Here is a 24,667-nt window from a genome sequence, read left to right as displayed (position 1 = left end):
TGAGAAACTGCTACTCTGATGTGCACAAATGACTAATTGTTTTGAGATATGCATTAACTGTTGTGCAAATGTAAATAGTGTTGTGAAAAACGCACCAAACTGTATGAGGCGCCATGTAGGATTTAAATCAAACTTCGCTTATCAACACATACATAAAACAATCGCAAATACACCTATAAATTACTCTCATATACACCTATACTATTGAATGTTCAAAGCAACATATATGAAACTTGCGCATATACAAATATAACCTTGATGCGTGCATACACCCACACACGCACATACATATAAACTCCATCCTCGCACAAACACTCACATTAACATGCACATACATATAAACTTGCTGCATGCAAAAATATATGTATATATGTATATCCGCAAGTTTCATATATGTTGTTTTGAACATCCAATAGTATAGGTGGATATATGAGTAATTAATAGGTGTATATGCATGTGTTTTATGTATGTTGATAAGCGAAGTTTGATTTAAATCATATCGTCTCATAAAACTGACTGAGAAAAACTGTAAATTAAAACTGATTTATGATCTAAAAATGCATCTGTGCGGACTCTGACCTCCAAATCCCCATGTAAACCCCTGGAAAAAAAAGTAAGCCAAATTAAGCCGACAAGCATCACTCTTATCCGAGAAATGCTATTAATGGGTCCCTATCCAAAAATATTAGCCTACAAATTCCTCGAGTTAGAACTCAAAATACGCTGTAGTATTACTTTAATACCCTCTTTCTCCATTTAATCCATATAATGTGTCTCTCACATATTTAATATTCAACATCAACCGGAAGTCCACGAGCCCTTTCTCGGCCCCTCCTCTCTCTTCCGCTCAGATGTCCTTGTAGCTATGGAAACTCATCAGCGGCAGCATCCTCCAGATTGTCCACCCGCTCCTTCGTCTGGACAGCTAAGCTAAACCTGCATGTGAAACAGCGGCTCAAAATGGCGTTCGGCTGTCAAACGCTTTCCCTGGTGCTCTTCTCCTGGCTGTGTGAGTAGTGTTTCTTAAATCGCTGTGGAGAAGCGAGGGGTTCTGGTGGTCGTGTGATGGCATTCTCGCGCTGACCCCTGCTGCTACTGCTTTACTACCGTTAGCCATTAAACGCCACGCTCAGGTTTAGTGTAAACACTGTACGCCGTTTCACGTAAGGTGGATGTTATTTTTGGATAGGACTCTGCTTTTTATATCGTCTTGCTTGTGTAATTTAACGGCTGTGTCTTAAAGCACGGAGTCCGCCTGCTTTGACAGCATTCCTGGGCGCGTTCGTTCGAATATGCATATGTCCGAGGATTCTGTTCAGGGAGGCAAATGATGTTTAATATCTAGTGTTAGGCGTTGAAAGAGCTGTTTTTATCGATATGTTCAATTCTCAGTATGCTTATGCATGTGGGAAGATTATTTAGGCTATTTTTAATCTGGTTAGCCTCGTGAGAATGAAGCACACTTTTAAAAATAGCCTACCTGTTACAGAAAATGTGTAGTAAATTGTTCTAATATGTATTATAAGTTGAATAGACTTAATGCTTTTAATTTGTCTGCTCCACTGGAACCACAGCACGCTGTATGTGACCAATCTAGAATGTGTTTAACAGGACGATGTGTACCCTAAATCAGTGGCAAAACTGTATTAAAAGCTTAAAATAGCATGGGCTGTTTAAAGTATGCTTTATAATCGCAGATAATCAGATGAGAAAAAAAGTAATAATAATACACAGCTGAAAATGCGCAGTGATCATTTTTTGATAAAATGTTTGCAGTCTTACTACTTGCCAGAAGTCTGAAATCAGCCGTCTGAATTCTCAAATGACGACTTCTCAAAAGACTTCTCAAATGAAGTCTGAATTCTCAAATGACATTGCCTGACTTAAAAAGTAAATCAGGTTGAGGTCTTGATCAGCGAAAAACTTTTTTAAATTAGTCTACTGTACTTAAAGTTATTCATACAATAAACTATGTCTACACAAAAGTAGAATTCACTGAAAATGTTATAGTAATGAACCAAATATTAAATTATTTAAGTACTTTCCACTTAAACTGTATAATTAGACATGAAATCTGGGCTAACAGTGCATTTATATAGCAGGGTTTGTCCTCAGAATTACATTTTCCATCAAATTTTGTACCACCTCAAAAACCTGGCAGGCAGTCACGGCAACCGACAGACCCCAAGTGATGCTCAAGCATGCATGTATTTGATTATAATTAATGTTAGCCTTTTTAAATACGATTTTGCTAAGATTATAAGAATAATGCAAAATGTGTTTGTTTCAACATGATCTGGATAACACCAACCTCATTTTAAGACAGAAAATTATCACACCAAATTATTAAAATACATAGGCATGGGCCGGTATAAGATTCTGACAGTATGATAACCTTGGATAAAAATATTATGGTTTCATGGCATTGTGATTACTGCTCTAAAATATTTTCTTTTAAATGTCTGGGTAAAAAACAAAAACTTTTTTCCCTTTGAACACAATATATTTTATTTTGAGAAACATTTAAAATAGTTTGCACATGTCAGGCTAAATTATTTAAATGAATTATTGACTTCTGCTGTCTTAATTAGTTTCAAAAACACTGCTTTCTTTACAATTTAAAACAGCATCTTTGGATATGTTTTCTGCTGCAGATACTGTTGTCCTAAAAACAAAAAAAAAAAAAAAAATCTTACATATACCTTAGGATCAATATAGCAGAAAATGTTGGTGGTTTTAAAACCTTGACTTGATATACTGTACCTTGCATGGTATACCTTGCAAACAGTTATCGTCCCATAGTGTTTATATACTTAAAATTCTAAGTAAACTGTATTCAACACAATTAAGGGTAGCAAATGAACTAAGTTTTGTTGATTTATTTATTGTTGAATAATTTCTGAATATAGGCATGTATTGCTGGATTAGACTCATACAGATCTTAACACAATGTATCTTTGTGCAAGATGTGTGAAGTGTGAAGAGGTGTGAATTATCAAAGCTGCTACTGTTGGGCAAAGTGTCCTGAATACCAAACTGCTTTAAAATGGACTCAACTTCAGCCTAATTTCAGGCTGTCCAGAGACAAACTCTTTTATTTTTTTGAGTTAGTCAGATCTATGGAAAAGAGCTTTTTGTAAACAGTCATGTGATAAAGAATGTCTCAAGTCAAAGATCACACCACCACCCCCTTCTCTCCCACTCGTTCTGTTTTCCTGCTCTTTTTAGGTCACTTCTTTTGTAAAGTCTGGAATCGCACTTTTAGTTGGCCTCTGTGTCATTGGAAATGCTACAACAATCAACTATTGTCTTGTAGGAGTAATTAAACACAAAATATGCTGTCAAAACAACCCTCATAATTAACACAAATATTAAGGTTGTGTGGGGGGGGTTGTATTGTTATAGTGTTTACAGAGAAAACAGAAATGGAATGATTTTGAATGGATGGTTTTCGGGTTACAATAACAGAATGTGTGTATGTGTTTGGGTATGTATGTGTAAAATTTATTTTCATACAATTTCAATGTTCACTGTAGAAAATTACATGAAAATAATTAAATACTATTTTTCATGTAAAAATGATTCTTAACTTGCAAATTAGAAAGAGGGCGTCATCATATTGTGATGTAAAATATTTTTGTTATGAAATTAACTTAAAATAAATAAAAACACAATTAATATTAAACTAAATAAATAAAAATGTGAAATAAATTTGTAAAATTTGCGTAAGAAAATCCTTTTTTTTCCTCAAAAGTTTTGTTTTTGTTTATTAATTAAAGTGAAATTGTGGACACTAAATTGGAACTAAATCCTTAAGGTTATTAAATAAAAATGAATCAGAAATGAATAGAAATGCACACATTTTTCGGTTACCCAAACATAAAAAAGTTTATCCAATTATCTACTAAATTATGTAAAAAATCTGTCGATCAATCAATAAGTGAATTCAAAACATAGTTAGTCTTTAGTTTATTAGTTACACTTTATTTTAAGGTGTCCTTGTTACATTGTATCTATTAATTTAAATACTAATTGAATTTAAAAACTTAAATTTTAATTCATAATCACGTGTACTCAGCGTGCAAATTACAGGGGGGTTTGGGGCGATAGACCCCCCTAATCAACGATTGATCCCCCCTGAAGGACATCAAAACAGAATGTATGGGGGGTCAGCCATTTAATAGCAAGAAATAGCTCTCTCTGATCTCTATTTTATATCTTAAATATTATTAATTAAAATTGTGTAATGTAAAGATACATTTGACCCTCATAGAGGTTCATGCTATTGTGAATGCATAATTGTGCCAATCAATGTTAGGGAAAATATCATTCAACAGCCTGAAATTGTCAGTTCAAGAGCACCGAAAGACATCTTAAGTATTCACAAAACACGTTTCTTGTAAAATAGGTGTTTATGTCTGCGTTTAGCCTAAAAAAGAAAAATTAGACACATCATTTGTATAGTTTGACCTACAGTAACCTCTAAGATAGTCACTAAATATCCCTCAAAACACTAAAAACGTAAACATTTTATTAATAAATGAGATGTAATTTATATACATTCATAAATTTGATTCACTGAAGTAGGGTTGTGACGATGAGGAAATCTCCCCACCGGTTAATCGACATGTGACAACACCGGTAATACCGGTATCATGGGGGTTTCCTCTTTTCCTATTTTTTCTGCTTTTAAAGCTTATAAATGCGTGTGTATTATACTTTTACCTTCAGTTTTGCGGGAATGGCCAACACGCACTGCATAAGGGCGCTATACACACTGCACAGCATACTCTGGCAAGATGACAAGTGCTGAACTCCACGGGATCAGTTTTATTTGTTTTGTTATTTGCGTGTTGCTTCTTTTTAAAATACTTTTTTTTTTTGTAAAATTTCTCAAGTTAATATTGGCTATCTGGTAACATAATCTCCCTCAGAGATATTGGAGTTCAATAACATGGTGCGCAGTACTATGACTATTGACCAACACCTCCCTGTAAGTTTATACACTGCGTACACAGGCCTACAGCTCTGGTGTGTTATAAATTGCATGTTTTAAATGACAGCGAGACATGCTACATTTAGTTATTATTGTAAAATATACATTATAACCAAGTACACAGTAAAATAATATTTTTTGAATGGCTTGCCTATTGGCAGCATATTTAGCCGTTAAGCTTAAATTGGCCAAGCATATTTTTATTAACATAAATACAAACTAACCACCCTTTGATTTTTTTTGTTACCGTATATTTTTTATAAAAAATGAAAAATGCAATTAATTGTTTATTTTGGATTTCATTTTATTAGAATTAATATAATAATTAGGTGACACAACTTCTACATAATATTGCCTCTGATTGCGTTTTTACAGATATCCTACAGATAGACTTTTTGGCTCAGAGACAATTATGCCTGTTAATTTCAGTGCTGTATTTTGACAGATTTCGCAATAGCTTCTCTAACTGTCAGCTGGTACCAGCCTCAGTTTTGCGACTTGACTTGAGTGGCGTCTATGTATCGATGTCTGGATGACAGCGAGAGAGAGATGAGATCAGACCTCAGATTCAGTGTGTGGCCGCACATCACAGTTACTTTATTGCAATTTTTGAATATTGGCTCATCTAAATTAACTTTTGATTCAATTAAAAGCCAAAATATTGCCAGACAGACGAAGCGACTTTCGTTTTTTGAAGAGAGCGGCTTCAGTGATAAAATACGCACATACACACAGGATATCCTACACTCCTGTCGGCCTATTCATTATTGATTTTTTTAACATTAAACGCATAATCAAGTGCAAAAAAGAAGAGCTGAACTTCGGAAAAAAGTGATCACTGTGGTTGCTGCGATGGTTGGTTGTTTCTCTGCAGTTGGCTTATTAATAGCGCGGCATTGCTAAATCACTCGTTTTAATAAAAAATATGATTATTTATTATTAAACATTGTGAGATTATGGTCACATGATTTTTAAAATGAAAGTATGCGTTGCGGATTTATGGCTATTGATCTTATCTACCCACGACCCACCCATAGTTAAACATCAAGTAGGTGCCTTGAAGATGCGTGTATAAATTAGTTGTGTTTCCTCCAGATGCTGCCACCTTTGTCAGGCAAAGTTTGCAGATTGCCTCATTAACGTTTTCAGGTTCTCTTTTTACATTTGGTTTGAACCCGAAATATTGCCAAAAAAAGCGCTTTTGCATTGCGTTTTGACACTAAATCATCCGCCGTTCTCTTTCTGTAAATTCGACTCCTCTCGTTCTCCTCACGTGATAAATGAAATATGAAGCATTGTATTGTTCAGATTTTAATTATAGTGCATGCTCTCGTCTTAAGTAGGCCTAAATTATTTAGAATTATACTTTCCATTTAATTCAAATAAATATTTAATTAAAAAATGAATACTTAAAAAAAAACAAATGTGGGAACAGTGTCACGGTGGAAAAGTAATGTCACCGGTGTTGCGTCTTAAACCGGTAACACCGTCTACACCATCTATCGTAGCAAGCCTACACTGAAATATATTTTTTGATGCATTTATTACACTATTTATTTATGTTTGTTAATGTTAGTTCATGGAAATAAAGCCATTCATTGTTAGTTCATGTTCATTCACAGTGAATTAACTAATGTTAACAAGCATGAGTTTTAATTTTAATACCGCATTAGTTAATTATGAACTGTGATTAATAAATGCTGTACAAGTATTGTTCATTATTAGTTCACGTTACAAAAGTTTGCAAAAAAAACACTCACATGTATCCATAAGCATTTTTTTGTTTAGTGTAAATAGGACCTTTCTGACATTGACACCGCATTACATACAGAGACCGCATGCGTCTCAGCGGTGGATAATGTAGCTTGTCTAATCGGGAAATGTCAACAGCAGATGTAAAAATAGATCATGATGCATGCATGCGATGGGAAAGTCAGCCTTGGAAAACGTCACCGGAAACCTTGAAGTTCTCCAGCTGTGGCAATATGACTCTTTGCTCCCCCGAAGAGCCTCTTTACTGTGTTTAAAAGCTGCAGAATGTGCTGCATTTAGCTTTACCTCATGCTAAAAGTCTAGGTGACGATAAAATCACCACAGATGTTTGGCTTTTGATAACTGAAGTCCGTCTCATGCTTTGTAGAAGTCCATATGGTAAGATTTTAATCTGATGCTTAAGCCACAGATTATCACATATGGATCACTGTAAATACACTCTGTGGATTTCGTGAGATTATGCGAAAGTGGAAAATGCATCTAGAAAAAGCAAATGTCCCAAAGCCCAAATTATTTTCTCATATGAGAGAGGTCTATCGGGACTGTCAGGCTTTGCCAAATAGTTTGTTCTTTTTATATATTTGTCTTTTTATGGTGTCACATTGTTTGGCTTTTTGAAGTTGGTGTGGACAGACTGACAGTGAAAGAACACACAGGCTCTCTAAATCTGTCTGTACATTTTTAGGAGAAATTTGTTCAGGGCTGGTACAGTTTTCCCAAGATACTTGCAAAGTTGCAAATTCTTCCATGACGATGTCCATAAACATTACAAGATCTTGAAATGATGAAAAGTATGCGACAGAAAGTGTCTGGGGAATTTTTAAAAATTCAGATGGTTTTCTTTTTGATTTTATACAGTTTGTCTGGGGTGGAATTTAACGGGACTGAATCATATGATGCCATTATTTCCTCATTACTTTTTTAATTATTAGATTGTTTTTGACAATCATATTTTTATGTCATTCATTTTATTATAAAAATCTGAATAACTTGTCACCAAAATATATTGTCTATATTCACTGAGAAATTACTACAAATATTCATTTTCAAAAGGTGGTGTACTCATTTATGCTCTGCACGGTGTATATAATATTAAATATATAAAAAATATAATAAATAATAAATCAAAATAAAAAAACATTAGAAATATAATATATTTATATAATTATTTATTTTTATTCTTAGATACAATTTATTATCAGTGTTGGGCATGTTCCTTTTTTAAAGAGTAATTAGTTGTAGTTACTAGTTACTTCTCAAAAATAGTAACTTAGTTACATAATTCTAAAAGTAATTACCTGGGAAAGTAACCATTGTATTACTTAAAGATCTATTTTGTCAAATGACTATAAAATAAATACAGATGAAATCAGAATTATTAAAGAATTAAAATTATTTTTCTTTTTTAAATACTTCCCAAAATTATGTTTAACAGAGCAAGGAAATTTTCACAGTATGTCTGATAATATTTTTTCTTCTGGAGAAAGTCTTATTTGTTTTATTTCGGCTAGAATAAAAGCAGTTTTGAAATTTTGTAAAAAAACATTTTTCGGTCAAAATGATTAGCCCCTTTAAGCGATACTTTTTGATCTACAAAACAAACTATCATTATACAATGACTTGCCTAATTACCATAACCTGCCTAGTTAACCTAATTAACATAGTTAGGCCTTTAAATGTCACTTTAAGCTGTATAGAAATTTCTTGAAAAATATCTAGTCAAATATTATTTACTGTCATCATGGCAAAGATCAAATAAATTAGTCATTAGAAATGAGTTATTAAAATATTATGTTTAGAAATGTGTTGAAGTCTTCTCTCAGTTAAACAGAAATTGGGGAAATAAAACAGGGGGGCTAATAATTCAGGGGGCTTAATAATTCTTATTTACACTGAATCAATTGTTGCACACTAATCTACACTATTTTAATGTTGTTGTGGGAGTATGTGAGACATGGCCATCAAATTCAACATATCATTATCAACATAAACTTTCTTGCCTTTCATCTCAACGAAAAGTAGTGCTTATATTTCGAGTTTGCCAAAACTACCATTGAACTTATTGGATTTGCCATTGTTCTGACTCCTGGTCATTGGTGTGTGCAGCTGACTGTGGGTGTGCTTGTGTGTGAACACCCACACTACTTTACAGGGTTCATACGGTCATGGAAACATTAGGCCACGAAAATGGACTTGAAAGTCTTGAAAAAATCATGGAAAAGTCATGGAATTTTAGTAGTCAAAATGTGTATGAGCCCTGACTCTACGATTGTTGCGATACGATTAATTCACGTTACGATACTATACCAGCTGAATTATTGTGATACCAAGTAGTATTGCTATACAGTTATTCATAACTTAAATCTATGAAATAAAGAAAATTGTCAGAAAGGCTATATTTTATATATTATAATAAGCTTACTTGAATTGAATTCATAAATCCCTTATTATTGAAAAAAGTATTTGCACATCACATCACCTAAAATGCATTAGTTCTTGTTTATTTTGTAGATAACTGACCAACAAAAAATACATTAAAATAAAGATACAAATTATACCCAATGAAATTTGTTACAAAAAGAGTATTTTTCCAACAAAATTAGGCTAAATAAAGTGGTCAAAAAATGTTTGAACGTTAACTGTTGCTCTTTTGCGTTTTTCATTCATTGTTTTTTTTTTTTTTGTCTTTTCAGGTCAGAATCCAAAAGAATAAAAATTTTTACTTTGTGAGTCATTCTTTTTAAGAGATTGTTGCGATTGTTGTAGCTACTAAATCATATTGACAAGAACAGAAATGAACTGATTCAGATGTGCGTTCTGACTGAAGCATCAAAAAATGTGCAATAGGCTACCATAAAAGATGTGAATTGTACACAGTTTTGCAACCGTAAAAAGGCTCCACAGACTATTCAAATAAAACGGTATTTTTCCACATTTTCACATGCAACATTATGCATTTTAGATAGACTGTTAATGATGATACTACTGTTTACAAACTACAGTGGCACCTCCAATATTTTGGAGCCATAGTAACACGATACTACTATACCGGTAAACTATGCAACCCTACACTACTCTGCCTCTGATTGGCAAACAATGGAAATGTAGTCAATCTAAGCCAGTCATCACATTCTCAGTTTGGCCACGTTCACAATCATCACTGGTTGGTTATGTGTCCCGCCTCAGCCCCGAACAAAGTCACACACTCCAGAGAAAGAGAGGTCCTACTGTATGGCTGAGAGAGACGCTGCTTGCATGAAAACCGATTCAGTGTTGTCAATTATAGTCATGCATATTTTATATTGTCAGTAACAGCAAAGGCGTTGTAATGGTAGAAAGAGTAATTCATTTAAGTACTCGTTACTGAAAAAAGTATTGCCATTAGTAACGTTGTTTATTTTTCTTTTCTTTTCTTCCTTTCCTTTTCTTCTTCTACTTTCTATTTTTTCCTCCCTTTTCTTTTCTATTTCTTCTTTTTCTTCTCCTTCTATTTTTTCTCTTCTCTTCTTCTACTACTTATGATGATGATGATGATAATGATAGTAGTAATAGTAGCAGTCATTGTAGTAGTAGTTGTGGTTGTTGAAGTAGTAGTTGTAGTATTATCAGTAATAGTAGATGTCATTGGTGTAGTAGTATCAGAATTAGTTGATGTTGTAATAGCAGTAGTTGTCGTTTGGTGTAGTAGTATCAGAAGTAGCAGATGTTGTCGATGTAGATGTTGTAGAAGCAGTCGTTGTTGTAGTAGTGTCAACAGTAGTAGTGGGAAATGTTGTTGTAGTATCAATTGTAGTAGACATTGTAGTAGTATCAATAGTAGTAGTCATTGTTGTAGTAGTATCAGTAATAGTACACGTCATTGGTGTAGTAGTATCAGAATTAGTAGATGTTGTAATAGCAGTAGTTGTCGTTGGTGTAGTAGTATCAGAAGTAGCAGATGTTGTCAATGTAGATGTTGTAGAAGCAGTCGTTGTTGTTGTAGTGTCACTAGTAGAAGTGGAAAATGTTGTTGTAGTAGTATCAATTGTAGTAGACGTTGTAGTAGTATCAATAGTAGTAATCATTGTTGTAGTAGTATCAGTAATAGTACACGTCATTGGTGTAGTAGTATCAGAATTAGTTGATGTTGTAATAGCAGTAGTTGTCGTTGGTGTAGTAGTATCAGAAGTAGCAGATGTTGACGATGTATATGTTGTAGAAGCAGTCGTTGTTGTTGTAGTGTCACTAGTAGAAGTGGAAAATGTTGTTGTAGTAGTATCAATTGTAGTAGACGTTGTAGTAGTATCAATAGTAGAAGTCATTTTTGTAGTAGTATCAGTTGTAGTAGACGTTGTAGTAGTATTAGTAGTAGTAGTCGACATTGTAGTAGTAGTAGTAGTCGTCGTTGTGGCTGTAGTAGCAAAAGTAGTAGTTGTAACATTAGTAATTTTCTGTAGTAGTAGTTGGTGTAGTACTTATAATTATTATTATTGTTGTTGTCAGTTATTATTACTGTTGTCGTTTCTTACATTTTACTGTCATTATTACATTACTATCATTGTTGTCACTCCTTACCACTGATTGATTTTTTCCTCTATCTATTTTATTTATGTCTATGCTATTTGCTTCTTTTAAAGACTGTTATACATGTTGTTTATTTATATATATATTTTTTTCCTTGTGTATGTACTCTGACAGTCCATCTAGTTACCTTTGCATGTACGCACACACATACACTCACACATTGTTCTTTCATGTTTTTGTTGTTGTTTTCTTTTCTTTGTATGTGATCCCATTTTGTGTAGTACTCACATATTCAAATAAAAATAAATAAAAATATATATTTTTAAAAAGTAACGTTGTTTATTTATAGCACCGTTATTCCCATTACTGTTTATTGTATATAATCTTTGCACACTTTTTGACAGACTTTTTACTGTTTACTTATCTGTTACAGGTAACAGTGCCGCCTTTGCTGTAATACTCCGAACAACTGAGAAATCTGTGTGGGCAAATGAATTTGAGTGTAAGTCTTATATGCTACTGTTTTGTCCATTATTTCATTAATATATGCATTAATTGATCAGCTGTCTTGTATTTTTAAAGCAATCGAACTGACCTGCTTGATAGAGTCCATTTCTACAAACAATCCTCGAATTGAATGGAAGAAAATAAAAAACGGTGTACCCAGCTATGTGTACTTCCAAAACAAAATATCAGGTAACATTCTTTCTCTCAGCAAATAACATCCTTTAGTTGTTTACTAGTGCTTAAGTTAAAGTGCTTTATGTTCTCAGGTGACTTGGAGCACAGGGCTTTGCTGCGAGAGCCTGCAAATCTTCTGATCCTGAACGCCAGCAGATCAGACACAGCACAGTATCGCTGCGAGGTGGCGGCCATCGACGACCAGAAGCCATTTGACGAAATATTAATCAGTCTAGCTGTAAGAGGTACTGGTGAAATACTGTCTCTCAGGTTATAATGGTTAGTTCACCCAAACATGAAAAGTAGCACTTATGTCTACTCACCCTTAAGGCACGGTAGGTGATTTTTTTTTCTAAGTAGAATCCAATCAGAGTTACTTTAAAAAAATTCTTTAGTGATTCACTCTGAATGGATCATTTGAATCAGTGAGTTGTTTACTGGAGACTCTCTGAATGGATCATTTGAATCAGTAAGTTGTTTATGGGAAACACCCTCTAAACAGATCATTTGAATCAATGAGTTGTATACTGGAGACTTCTTCTGAATGGATCATTTGAATCACTGAGTTGTTTACTAAAGACTCATTCTGAATGGATAATTTGAATCAGTGAGTTGTTTACTGAAGACTCACTGTGAATGGATCATTTGAATCTGTGAGTTGTATACTAAAGACTCACTCTGACTGGATTATTTGAATCAGTAAGTTGTTGACTGAAGACTCACTCTGAATTGATCATTTGAATCAGTGAGTTATTTACTGGAGACTCACTCTGAATGGATTATTTGAATCAGTGAGTTGTATACTGGAGACATGATTCATTTGAATCACTGTGTTGTTTACTGGAGACTCACTCTGAATGGATCATTTGAATCAGCGAGTTGTTTACTGGAGACTCACTCTGAATGGATCATTTGAACCAGTGAGTTGTTTACTGGAGACTCACTCTGAAAGGATCATTTGAATCAGTGATTTGTTTACTGGAGACTCACTCTGAATAAATCATTTGAATTACTGAGTTGTTTACTGGAAACTCACTCTGAATGAATCATTTGATTCAGTGATTTGTTTACCAGACTCACTCTGAACAGATCATTTGAATGAGTGGTTTGTTGACTTTTGAACAGATGTCAACAAATTTAACAGGTTAGCTGATAAAATTCAGCTTGTTCTTGTAAATGCCACTATCTCATCTCTCCACTCCAGTTTCTTCACATTAAAATCACATTTTTAACATTATGTAAATACTGACCTTTATTTGGAGCCTGATTAGTCACAATTAATCATTAAAGCTGCACTAAATAACAATAAATACAAACAAAAATGTACTTTTATTCCTTTTTTTTCCAATAAAAACATAATCATTACAGTTTCCTCTCAAACCGTATTAATAACACTAACAAAACATATGTAAACACTGTTTATAACTTTACCATTTTTCCTTTTTCTTATTTCATTAAAGTTCAAGGTAATATGCTTGTAATATATTCTTATAATACATTTTTTTCATAAATAATTGTAAGTATTATTGTTATATAGGTACTTCTTATCAGGCATTTGCTGACAATTTCAACGTGACTGATGTTTTCTCTTTCCAAATACAATTATGACATGTCTAACAGAATCTTTTTCCTATCGCAGTAAACATTTTAAAAATAGCTTGAAAGAAAAACTTTTAAGCTGTTTAACTGATCTATAATTGTGCAATAATTTGTCAAAATTCTTACTGCTTGGTAACTGGTCAAAATGAGCATCACTAACATGGAACAGAGAGTTTAACTCCAGCACTGTGTTAAAGCAGCTCAGCTCTGTACAGATGAGAGGCGCCAGCCAGCACTGCTCCTCCTCAGATCTCTGTTCGTATTTTTATCATGGATGGGATCAACTTGTAACAAGCTGTGTGTGGGGGACTGGGCTTGAGATTAAAACATGAGTAACAAATCATCAGAAAAGTACCTTCTATTGTTACTCTGAATTGTGTATTTGCGCTGAGGTAAGTTTTTCAGATTTAATACTGAAATCTGCAATCGCCTGACAACCAGCCAGTCACGGTTAGACCGATCATGCAGAAAATCTTCTGATTCCTGGACTCTAATTGTTGATCTTAAAGGATGCATTAAGGGTGATTAAATCATTGACTAATTTTTGGGTGAACTAAGCCTTTCATTCTCTGAGTTTTAATCCATGAATAGTTGTCAGTGATGTTGTCCTTGAGGACACTGATTGGACAGTTTGGACAAAGAGATTTCAGTGGGTTTCAGCACACAGGATGGATTCACTGAGCTGATCAACATCATTCCTCTGGATGCACAATAATGTCTCAGATTATAATCTCGGTCTTACTGTTTGGAAGTTACATAAAGCCGCGAATGAATTTAATGCCATGCAGCTTTAGGTTTAATGTGAATTCGGCCTTCATTCTCTTAAATCTTGCTTAAAGTTGCCACAAAATGAAAACTCATTCTATCTGTCTTGTAAATGCATGTTATGGATATTATTTTGAACAATTCATCTATGCTTATGTTGGACTTGGCATGAAATGGACAATGCGATAATCTTTTCTTTTCTATTTTGACGTATTAAATGGGTGAAATGAGAGGAGAAGAGGCAGGGAAAATTATTTTGATTAAAGATTATGGGGGGCACATTCATTTTAAGCAATGCTATACTTCAGTATTGCATAAAAATGTAATTTTACTGTATTATAATTTCATTGTGACTGAAATCAAAAGTTCTTATTGAAATGAAACTTCTCCCTTGGTCAAACAAAATACAAGTATTTAATTTGTGTGTTTGATAATATTTTTGCGTACAGATTACTGTTGTCAAAGTGTCTGTAAAAGCCTGTATCATGCATGCCAGGCCAGTAGATGGCGATCACATGCTTGCACACATACAGTCCCGTATTCCACCATCTTTTGCTTGTTTTCGCTCATGCTTTTATTTTTGAGAGTCATGTTTGTAGTTTACACAAAAACAATAACAGTAACACTATAGTGTCCAAAATAATTCATTAATTCAGCATTAATTAAAGGTTAATTTATTCACAATTAAGCATTAGTTAAAAACGAAAGTACTAGTAGTTAATGGTTATCTAAACATATTAAGGGTCCCAAATTATGCATTAGTTAAGCTCAGTTATTTATTTCCTTATTTTGTGACTTACAAATGAGTCATTTAACTAGCTGCATTTGTTATATAGTTAACTGTATTTCTATTTGTATCACATTGGTTTGCTTGGTACTGGAAATCACTTTAGAATGGGATCAAATTGTCTATATGATCACTTTATTAGTAGCAGATTAGCAGTAACTATTAGCTTATTCTAGTCCATAGAATGTGGATATCACTTTAACTTTAGAATAGGGAGTCAAATTGTCTTTATTAACACTGTATTAATGACATTTAAGCCTTAATCATTAGCTTGTTCTAGTCAATAAATTTGAATATTTCCCAATAAGTGCCATAATTAATGTGGATATACCTTTCACTTTAGAATAGGGGCTCAAATTTCCTTTATTAGCACTGTATTAATGACATTTTAGCCTTAATTAGCTACTAGCTAGTTTTAGTTAATAAACTTGAATATCACTCAAGTGACATTATAAACGTGGACATAACTTTAACTTTAGGACATAAGGTTTAAATGGGTTTTGTACACTATTTTAGCCATATATAATTGCAAACAAGCTGTAATAAAACATAATTAGTAGCTTGTTGTTTAGTTAACTTACACAATGAATCAAATAAATAATATGGCTTCTCAAATTGTAAATAATGGTTAAAATGCCTTCATGTTCAGTTAATCATGAATTATGTGTTTGCTCATGCTTAACTGATGCATAATTGTGAACAAGTTAATCATGATTTACAAGTTTAACTGAGCTCAACTAATGCATAACTTAGGACACTTAAAATGTTTAGTTAACCATTAATTACTAGTGCTTTTGTTTTTAAGTAATGATTAATTGTAAACAAATTAACCATAAATGAATGCCTAACTAATGCATTATTTTGGACCCTTAAAATAAAGTTACCGCTTGTTTTTGTTGTTGTTTAAGAGTAACCAAAGTCCCTTTGAAGAAAAGTCTGTTCACTCAGCGGTCAAATTTGCAACGCCCCCCGACAGTTCATCATAGACCAAAGGCAGACCTATTTAAATGAACTGAGAATCCTGAAATCTCAAAAACTGCCCGATTAACTCGCAATTAAATTATATATTTAAAATCAGCAATAAAATCTAAGGTGACCTGCCCCATATACCTGTACACTGTAAAAAGTGAACATTTAAACTAATAACTTCAGCTTGTTGCAACTACATGAATGAATTAGTTTCCACTTAATTTGTTATGGTTTTCAGTAATAAATAAGTTGGAAAAACTTCATTCTTTTAGGTGTAAGAAGTTAAAGTAATTTATTTAAGTTAATTAAATTAGGCTTTTTTTCAGTGTAGTTGCTTAAGCTCTAATAAAAAGCTCTGTTTGCTACAGCTACTGTGCATGCACAAGGATTGTCAGGCCATACCGAGCGTTGCACTTTTTGTCTTTAGAGTAATGCCCGATATCAAAATCCAATCAAAAACCAAATCACAAAATACAGACCCGTCGGCGCCATTGGTGAAGTGGTAGTGCTTCAACACAATTACTCCGGTGCTCACGGTGATGCGAGTTCGATTTCCGCCTCGTGGTCCTGTGCTGATCCGATGCCTCTCACTGCTCCCCACGCTTTCCTGTCAATACTCTATACTGTCCTGTCCATTAAAGGTGAAAACCCTGAAATAATAATAATAATACAGTCCCCATTTTACACTTTTAAATATATCATTATTGATGTCATTAAACAGAAGTAAATATCAGCTGCTAATTGCAACTTTAAGGCATGGTTGTTTTGTTGTGTTTGTTGCAGTGAAGCCGGTGATCCCCAGATGTAGTGTGCCAGATGCAGTTACTGTGGGTTCAAGCACTGAACTGCGCTGTATTGAGAATGAAGGCTTTCCTCAGTCACAGTACCAGTGGTTCAAAAATAGCGAGGAGCTGCCCGAGGACCCAAAAACCAGCAGCAAGTTCTACAATTCCTCATACATCATGAACATTGAGACTGGCTCTCTGGTAAGTGTTTGGGGCTATTATGCTAGCAAAACAACTTACTTAATATTTTTAAATCAGAGGAGAGTGTCTGAAATGTCACCTAAAGGATTGCAAGAATAAACATTGGCTTCAGTAGGTGAAAACTATTAGTACAGTATGTATAAATCCACAATACTCATATAAAAGTACTCATAAACTGTAAGGGTACACAAAAAGTACCAGAATGACCTACCACTGCCTAAGTGTGCTTATTATGAACACTACATCGTGAGGCCACAGAAATTGTTCACTCAAATATGAAAAGTTTCTGGTAATTTACTCTCAGACCACCAAAATGTAGGTGAATGTCCTTCAGTAGTCTGAACAGTAGACATTTTAGCTAAAACTGTATTACTTGGCAGTTCAAACAATGCAAGTCAACAATAAGAGTAAAAATATATATACAAGCAAAACCAAAAAAAAAAATCTAATGAAGCTAAATGATCTGTTTGTACAAGAAACTGAACATTATTTACAACATTAATACATTTAATCCACAGCTTCAACAACTGTCCATTTACTGTACAATAGTCTGGGTCATGAGCTTCCTTTAGAATAGAATAGAATAGAATAGAATAGAATAGAATAGAATAGAATAGAATAGAATAGAATAGAATAGAATAGAATAGATCATAGATCATAGATCATAGATCAAAGAATAGAATGGTACTGTTTCTTATCCTGGATGCTGCAACCTATATAAAAACATTGTAAAGAAACAGCATCAATGTAATTATGTATCAGGAAACTTGAGCTCCAGACTGCCATGAATGCCACACTAGGACCATTTGCTGAGACTAACACTAAATGTGCATTACCTTTAACATTAATTGCCATTGATCCACAGAAATTCCGATCGGTAAAGAAAGAAGATGCGGGTGAATATTATTGCCAGGCCAGAAATGAAGCCGGATGGTCAAAATGTATTCGCCAGAGCATGGAAGTGTGTAAGTGTGGCCCCTTTTAATATAATTAATGTTAATATTTGAAATAATAAGTGAGGTTTTAATATGGTATTCTTTGATATTAGTAGTAGTATTAGACAACCTTGCAACATAATTTTTTCTGTGTAAATGTAAAACAGAAGCACATTTCTCATATCTTTTCCATATGTGGACTGGTGCAAAAATTATTTTAAAAAGATTATGAAATGAAAGTACACTTATTTACACTGCTGGACTCCACCCACTAGTGCCAAGTTTGAACAGTCGACCAAACTTTAACCCTAAACAAATAATTGCAAATAATAAATAAAAAATTACCTATAGGTTTAAATATACAGTGCATCCGGAAAATATTCATAGCGCTTCACTTTTTCCACATTTTATGATGTTCCAGCCTTATTTCAAAATGGATTAAATTCATTTATTTCCTCAAAATTCTACACACAATACCCCATAATGAAAATGTGAAAAAATATTTTTTGAAATTGTTGCAAATTTATTAAAAATTAAAAACTTGAAAAATCACATGTACATCAGTATTCACAGCCTTTACCGTGAAGCTCTCAATTGAGCTCCGGTTCATTCTGTTTCCACTGATCATTCTTGAGGTTTCAGCAGCTTAACTAGAGTTCACCTGTGGTAAATTCAGTTGATTGGACATGATTAGAAAAGGCATACACCTGTATATATATATAAGGTCCCAGGGTTGATAGTGCATGTCAAAGCACAAACCAAGCATGAAGACAAAGGAATTGTCTGTAGACCTTGTCTGAGACAGGATTGTCTTGAGGCACAAGGCTGGGGAAGGTTACAGAAAAATTTCTGCTTCACTGAAAGTTCCAATGAACACAGTGGCCTCCATCATCTGTAAGTGGAAGATGTTCTAAGCTGAGTGATCGGGGGAGAAGGTCCTTAGTCAGAGAGGTGATCAATAACCCGATGGTCACTCTGTCTGAGCTCCAGTGTTCTTCTGTGGAGAGAGGTGAACCTTACAGAAGGACAACAATTTGCCAAAAGGCATGTGAAGGATTGTCAGACCATAAGAAGCAAAATTCTCTGGTCTGGACTAAAATTGACAACACAGGCTCATTCTGAAAACGTAGCCCTACAGACGTTTCTGGAGACCGCAAATTATGTAGACGGAGTTACATATGGCTGCATTAAATTTTTTTTAAATGAACGCTACGGGGTGGTGTGAAGCCGTTTCTTTCTGCGTTTACCAGCTGACCGCTTACCTTAGTATGGACGGCATTCCCGCTGCAACCAGTTTATCCCGTTAGTGCGCTATGTATGTCGGCGGACTTAAGACGCAGAGAGGAGATGATCGCGACGGGATTCGAGTCCGGCGATGAAGAACGGTTCCAGAAAGCAGGTAAGACAAAAACAAAATCCCAAAAATAAAACAAACAAGTGAATAGCAGGGTGAGAATGTGGTAAAATCTGAAAACGTAGTAAAAAAAAAAACAGTCAAGGGCTTTTATTTTTTTTGGATTGCTTTTGATACTTGCTTCTGAGTGCTCTTGACCTCAGACTGGGGTCATTTCATTTTCCAGCAGGACAATGACCCAAAGCACACCGCCAAAATATCAATAGAATGCCTTCACAACAGCTCTGTGAATGTCCTTCAGTGGCCCAGTCAGAGCCCAGACCTAAATCCTATTGAACATCTCTCGAGAGATCTGAAAATGGCTGGACACCGTTGCTTCTCATCAAGCCTGATAGAGCTTGAGAGGTACTGCAAAGAGGAATGGGCAAAAATTCCCGAAGACAGGTGTGCCAAGCTTGTGGCATCATATTCAAAAAGACTTGAGGCTGTAATTGCTGCCAATGGTGCATCAACAAAGTATTGAGCAAAGACTGTAAATACTTCTGTACATGTGATTTTTCAGGTTTTTTATTTTCTAAATGTACAACAATTTTAAAAAAAATCTGTTTTCACATTGTCATTATGGGGTATTGTGTGTAGAATTTTGAGAAAATAAATAAATGTAATCCATTTTGTAATAAGGCTGTAACATAAAAAAATTTGGAAAAAGTGAAGCACTATGAATACTTTCTGGATGCACTGTATATCACTTTTTTGCACTTTATGCTAAGAAAATACTTCTATTTCACTTAGTTCAATAGCTACTGTACTGCTGCCTAATAAATCCAGCTTATATGAAATATATTCAAACCTTCAGCATACAGGTTTAGAGTGAATCTGAGATTTATACTAATTTTGGATGAACTATTAATTTAAGCACATGTCTTTTTTTCCTCTAGATGACTTGGACATCGTGGGAATATTCTTGAAGGTTTTAGGTGGAGTTGCAGCATTTATTTTTGTCATTGTGGGCATTTGTCAAATTCAGAAAAGTGGTTACTGTTCCTGCAAAGATCACAGAGAAACCAAGTGAGTGAAAAAATCTGGAAAGATTTGGTGGCAAATTATTAAATTGGCAGTTCATGCATTTTTATGTTCATGTTCATGTTCCATACAGCTACAAAGTACCCCAACATGAAAACAGGATGGAGTACACCACTCCAGATGAGGTATGGCTTTATAGATTTCTGACATGACATTTATTACTTGCATTAGCAGTATTCACATTAGTACCAGGGTATCTGCAGGTCTTAAAAAGTCTTAAAATGTCTTAAATCTCAAAAGCTAAATTTTAGGTCTTAAATCTACTGAAATATTGTATTGGAGGTCTTAATTAATTTTTGAATGTGTCTTAATTTTCCTTTGTTCACGTTTAGCTACCCAATCTGGCCATTGACACCCATAGATGCATTCATTCATTGATTTTCTTTTCGGCTTAGTCCCTTTATTAATCAGGGGTCACCACAGCAGAATGAACCGCCATACAATCAAACTTCTAACTTTTTATTTAAAAATAGCATTTAATTACATTCCTTAAAGTATTTTGTTCAAAAGTTTATTTACTGCTGAAGATACTGACCTGAACTAGATTTTTTATTATTAAATTATTATTATTATTGTAGTTTAAAATGTATTAAATTGTAATCATTTTTGATAGGGCAAGTGAAAATCTTTTTCAAGTTGGATATTCAAACAAAATCCTTAGCATTTAGACCTGTATAAGTCTAAAATGTCATTGAGAATGGTCCTTAAAATGTCTTAAATTTAACTTGGTGAAACCTGCAAAAACCCTGAGTATATATTTATTCCCCATTTACACTAATACCTTTTAGTTTTAAAACACATAACTTTGGCTATGGTTACACCTTCCGTCCACACTTTCGAGTCCCGAAAATGGAGACTTTTGAAAACACTGAAGAGGCCATTTTCGATTTAAAATGCTGCTGCTCAGTGTCAGTGTGGATTGGGGAAAACGGAGACATCTGAAAATGGAGACATGGCTGCAGTCAGTCACCTATTTGACTGGGGCTTGTTCCTCAATATTAAGTACACAAAACTCAGGCTTGCATGCTTTCATTGAAAGTTTAAATGTCGCAAGTTTGATATGGAAAACAAACTCCTGAGGACATGATGGGTAAATCATCAAAGGAAACTGTATACTTTCAGGATAAGGAACTGCCTATTTTTAGTTTGATATTAACAACTAAACAGACACCAAAAATGTTAAGCTGCATATTTACAGTATATGACCGTCATCTTCACTGTATGCATATTTATAACAAAATGGAGCCTTTAACATTAGTGCATTCCTTTCATTTTCATTGAAAAATACGAAACATACCCTCTCTTTTGCTGAATATCAATTTTAATAATCAACAATGGTCATTATAAAAGTATGATGTACAATACGTTTGTACAATATAGAAAATAAAAGCAAGCATACAGGGTATATGTTGTTAGATATAGACAAGATAAATTAAATATCAGGTTTAACAACTATAGTGAGATGAGATCCAGCAGTAGATCCTTAATGAACTGTCCGACGTGCACTGCTCTCTCCTGGGTATGGAAATGCTGGGTGAAGCGCCGGTGTGGATCATTTTAAAATTAAACGCATCAGTGTAAACGGGGCCTTAGAGTTCTTAAAATGTATATCAATCAAGATTTGTTTGTTTTTGTGAGTCAAGCTCAAAGTTGGATTTGTGCAATCCTCAAAATAATCTCTGAGTAACATATATTCGACTGCGTTTTGTTGTTTGCTCCTGCAGTGTCACTACATATAACCTGATTACTCATCTTGTTTTTCCTCAGGGACATTTTCGCCACAAATCCTCCTTTGTCATCTAGAATCAAAGACGAGGAGATGTACGCTTCAGCTGTCTGAAGGCCTGAATTGTGAACTGTCCGATTTTACGCAGAGGTGCGACTTCATGGTTTGCCAAAGTTATTACAGAAATGAAAACTACTGTGTTAAACTGGGAATTTTGACTCCCTTTATTTTCATTTAGGCAAACAGGAATTAGTTAGAAATAAAACGTTTACATACTGTATAAAAGGTTTTCAATGGAGCATACTCTAATTTATAACTATTATATGCATCTTATTAAGTAAACAAGTCAGTTTCTGCGAATCTTATGCAGTAACAGAAGTTGAGTTTGCAAAGAATTGTGAATTTCTGAATGTTAGACTTGAAATGAGGCTAATGAAATGACTTGTTATCATAGCAAGGTCTAAATTACATCCGGGTGCTGCTGTATTTTGCCCAAAAGTAGTCAACACACAATACCAGTGAAAGAATTTACAAATCTTCAAGGTAAATCGGATATCTCCCGCTGGAAATATAGTGTGTGTGACTATGTGAAGAACCCTGTCAGTGTAAATGTGTACAATGCCATGCCAAGACTGTTCATCTGGGTCACTTTTTGACGAGGATTTTATGTGTTAGTGTTTTAGTAGCATTTCGTTCACAGACTGTAGATTCGTAGCATTTCAGTTTGAGGTTTAATCAAACATCTCGGTAAAGTCCGTCGACTTGGTTGTGCAAGATGATTCGTTTATTTAGTTTCGTTTTCGAAATACTCCTCTAGATACAGATTACGCACTTGTGGCTTTTTCAGAGTGCCATTTCTGTGTTTAAGTGACCTTCAATGCTTTATAATTGTTTTATACGTTTTGGACATATTGTCCAGGTTTTTTGACTGGGTGTTATTGTTTTAATCTATTTATAATATATATATATATATATACGCGTACATTGTAGTTCACTTCAGAATAGTAGATAGACTGTGGGCCGCGTCACAAGAATAAACATGATTATGTGGAAGCAATCAACATCGTCTTTTATTTCATTTCGTTTTCAAAATATGTACCAATACTATATATATGCAGTAATCTGACCATCAAATTGACTTTGTTTTGATTATTACTGTGGAAATGTTGTTATTAATGTGGAACTGATTATTAACTTGACATTTGACAACCAGAATGAGAAATAAACTCATTATTTGCATATTTCTTCCTATTTTATAATTATTTTGAGACACTATTAGAATATATATTAGTCTTCCTCATGGCATGTCCCACTGTCAAAAGCTATTCTCAATATTGTTCATGGAAAAACAGCCTGGGCTCAGTTATTGTACCTCATATGCCAACTTAATAGTAGTTACATTCAACAAATAGGCTAATTTAATATATATGCCTATGCAAAATTAAGGGCCAGATACTTTATATTCAAGTATGTGAACAAATGTATAGACTGTATAGTTTATCAAAGTGCTTATGAATATTATTCAGAGTGTTTGATGGCAAGACATTTCAATGTAACCTTTTCTTTATAGTAAAGTATTATAGCATTTTTAACTGTAGTTAATGAACCCTGGTGATGCTCGGCCACAATGTTTCCAAATGATTCTGTATTTGACTTCAAAAATACAATAGAATGAAATACCTGACATTCCAGCTATGGTAAATGTTGAATGTACAGTATGTCCTTGATATTTAAAGTTACACTGCAAACAAATCTTAACCAGTATTTTTTATTATCATTAGGTCTCATTTGATAACATTTGTTAACGTTAACTATGAGCAAAATATTTGTTTATCCTTATTAAAGTTAGTTTATTAAAAAACAATTGTTTCAATGTTATATTATTAAGTTATATTATATATGTTTGTGCTGGGCAAAGATAATCTTGATTACTTGCATCCAAAAGAAAAGTTTCTGAATGCTACACTGAAAACCCAACGGTCAACTTTATCAAATGAAATGAGTGTAGTTAACTCAAAATGTACTGAAAGTTAATTCTACTCATTTGAAAAGAGTTTTAAACTTGGTGTCGAAAGTAATGAGTTCATTAAATACATCATTACTTCAGCTTAAATGGAATACGTTCACAGTTCTCATTAGGATTAGTTTTTGAACTTAAATGATTTGTTGCAATCGGTTTCCTCATGGTTTGAGTTGCTTTAACTTATTGGGTTTTACAGTGTACGCATGTTTATTAAGTAATTAAATACACACATGCATGCATATAATTGAGAAATGTTTATTTATATTTAGATATAAAACCTATATGTATATGATACAAATTATGTATAAATTAAAAAAAATATGTAACAAAATTGTTTTGTATAATTTGGATTCTATATATGTGTATCACATATACATAATAAATATAAATAAATAAAAAATAAATAAATAAAAATAATATAATATATATATTATGTCAAAACAAACTTTTAGTTTGGATGTGATTAATCTTTACCCAGGATTTTTTT

The 24,667-nt window shown here is 33.8% G+C and overlaps 1 protein-coding gene across 1 annotated transcript; it reads left to right on the top strand.

The window, feature by feature from the left end:
• Positions 1–852: 852 nt before the first annotated feature.
• Positions 853–24,452, top strand: jam3a (junctional adhesion molecule 3a). Its single transcript, XM_056473590.1, has 9 exons — positions 853–1,009; positions 11,706–11,774; positions 11,855–11,968; positions 12,046–12,198; positions 16,857–17,059; positions 17,925–18,024; positions 20,287–20,416; positions 20,505–20,556; positions 22,199–24,452. Exons 1-9 carry the CDS (start codon positions 961–963, stop codon positions 22,232–22,234), a joined length of 906 nt encoding a protein of 301 aa, XP_056329565.1. The 5' UTR covers positions 853–960; the 3' UTR covers positions 22,235–24,452.
• Positions 24,453–24,667: the final 215 nt, after the last annotated feature.

This window comes from Danio aesculapii, chromosome 15 (assembly GCF_903798145.1).
Source record: "Danio aesculapii chromosome 15, fDanAes4.1, whole genome shotgun sequence".
NCBI classification, from domain to species: domain Eukaryota; kingdom Metazoa; phylum Chordata; class Actinopteri; order Cypriniformes; family Danionidae; genus Danio; species Danio aesculapii.
Note: the sequence above shows the minus strand (reverse complement) of the source record. Positions and strands in the feature narration are given on the sequence as shown.

What these genes read in the sequence shown, in the direction of transcription:
- jam3a (XM_056473590.1), top strand. Translation starts at nt 961, where the DNA reads ATGGCGTTCGGCTGTCAAACGCTTTCCCTGGTGCTCTTCTCCTGGCTG. An exon ending in TCGCCAGAGCATGGAAGTGT is followed by an intron (nt 18,025 to 20,286) that starts GTAAGTGTGGCC and finishes TTTTTCCTCTAG; the next exon opens with ATGACTTGGACATCGTGGGA. An exon ending in AGTACACCACTCCAGATGAG is followed by an intron (nt 20,557 to 22,198) that starts GTATGGCTTTAT and finishes GTTTTTCCTCAG; the next exon opens with GGACATTTTCGCCACAAATC.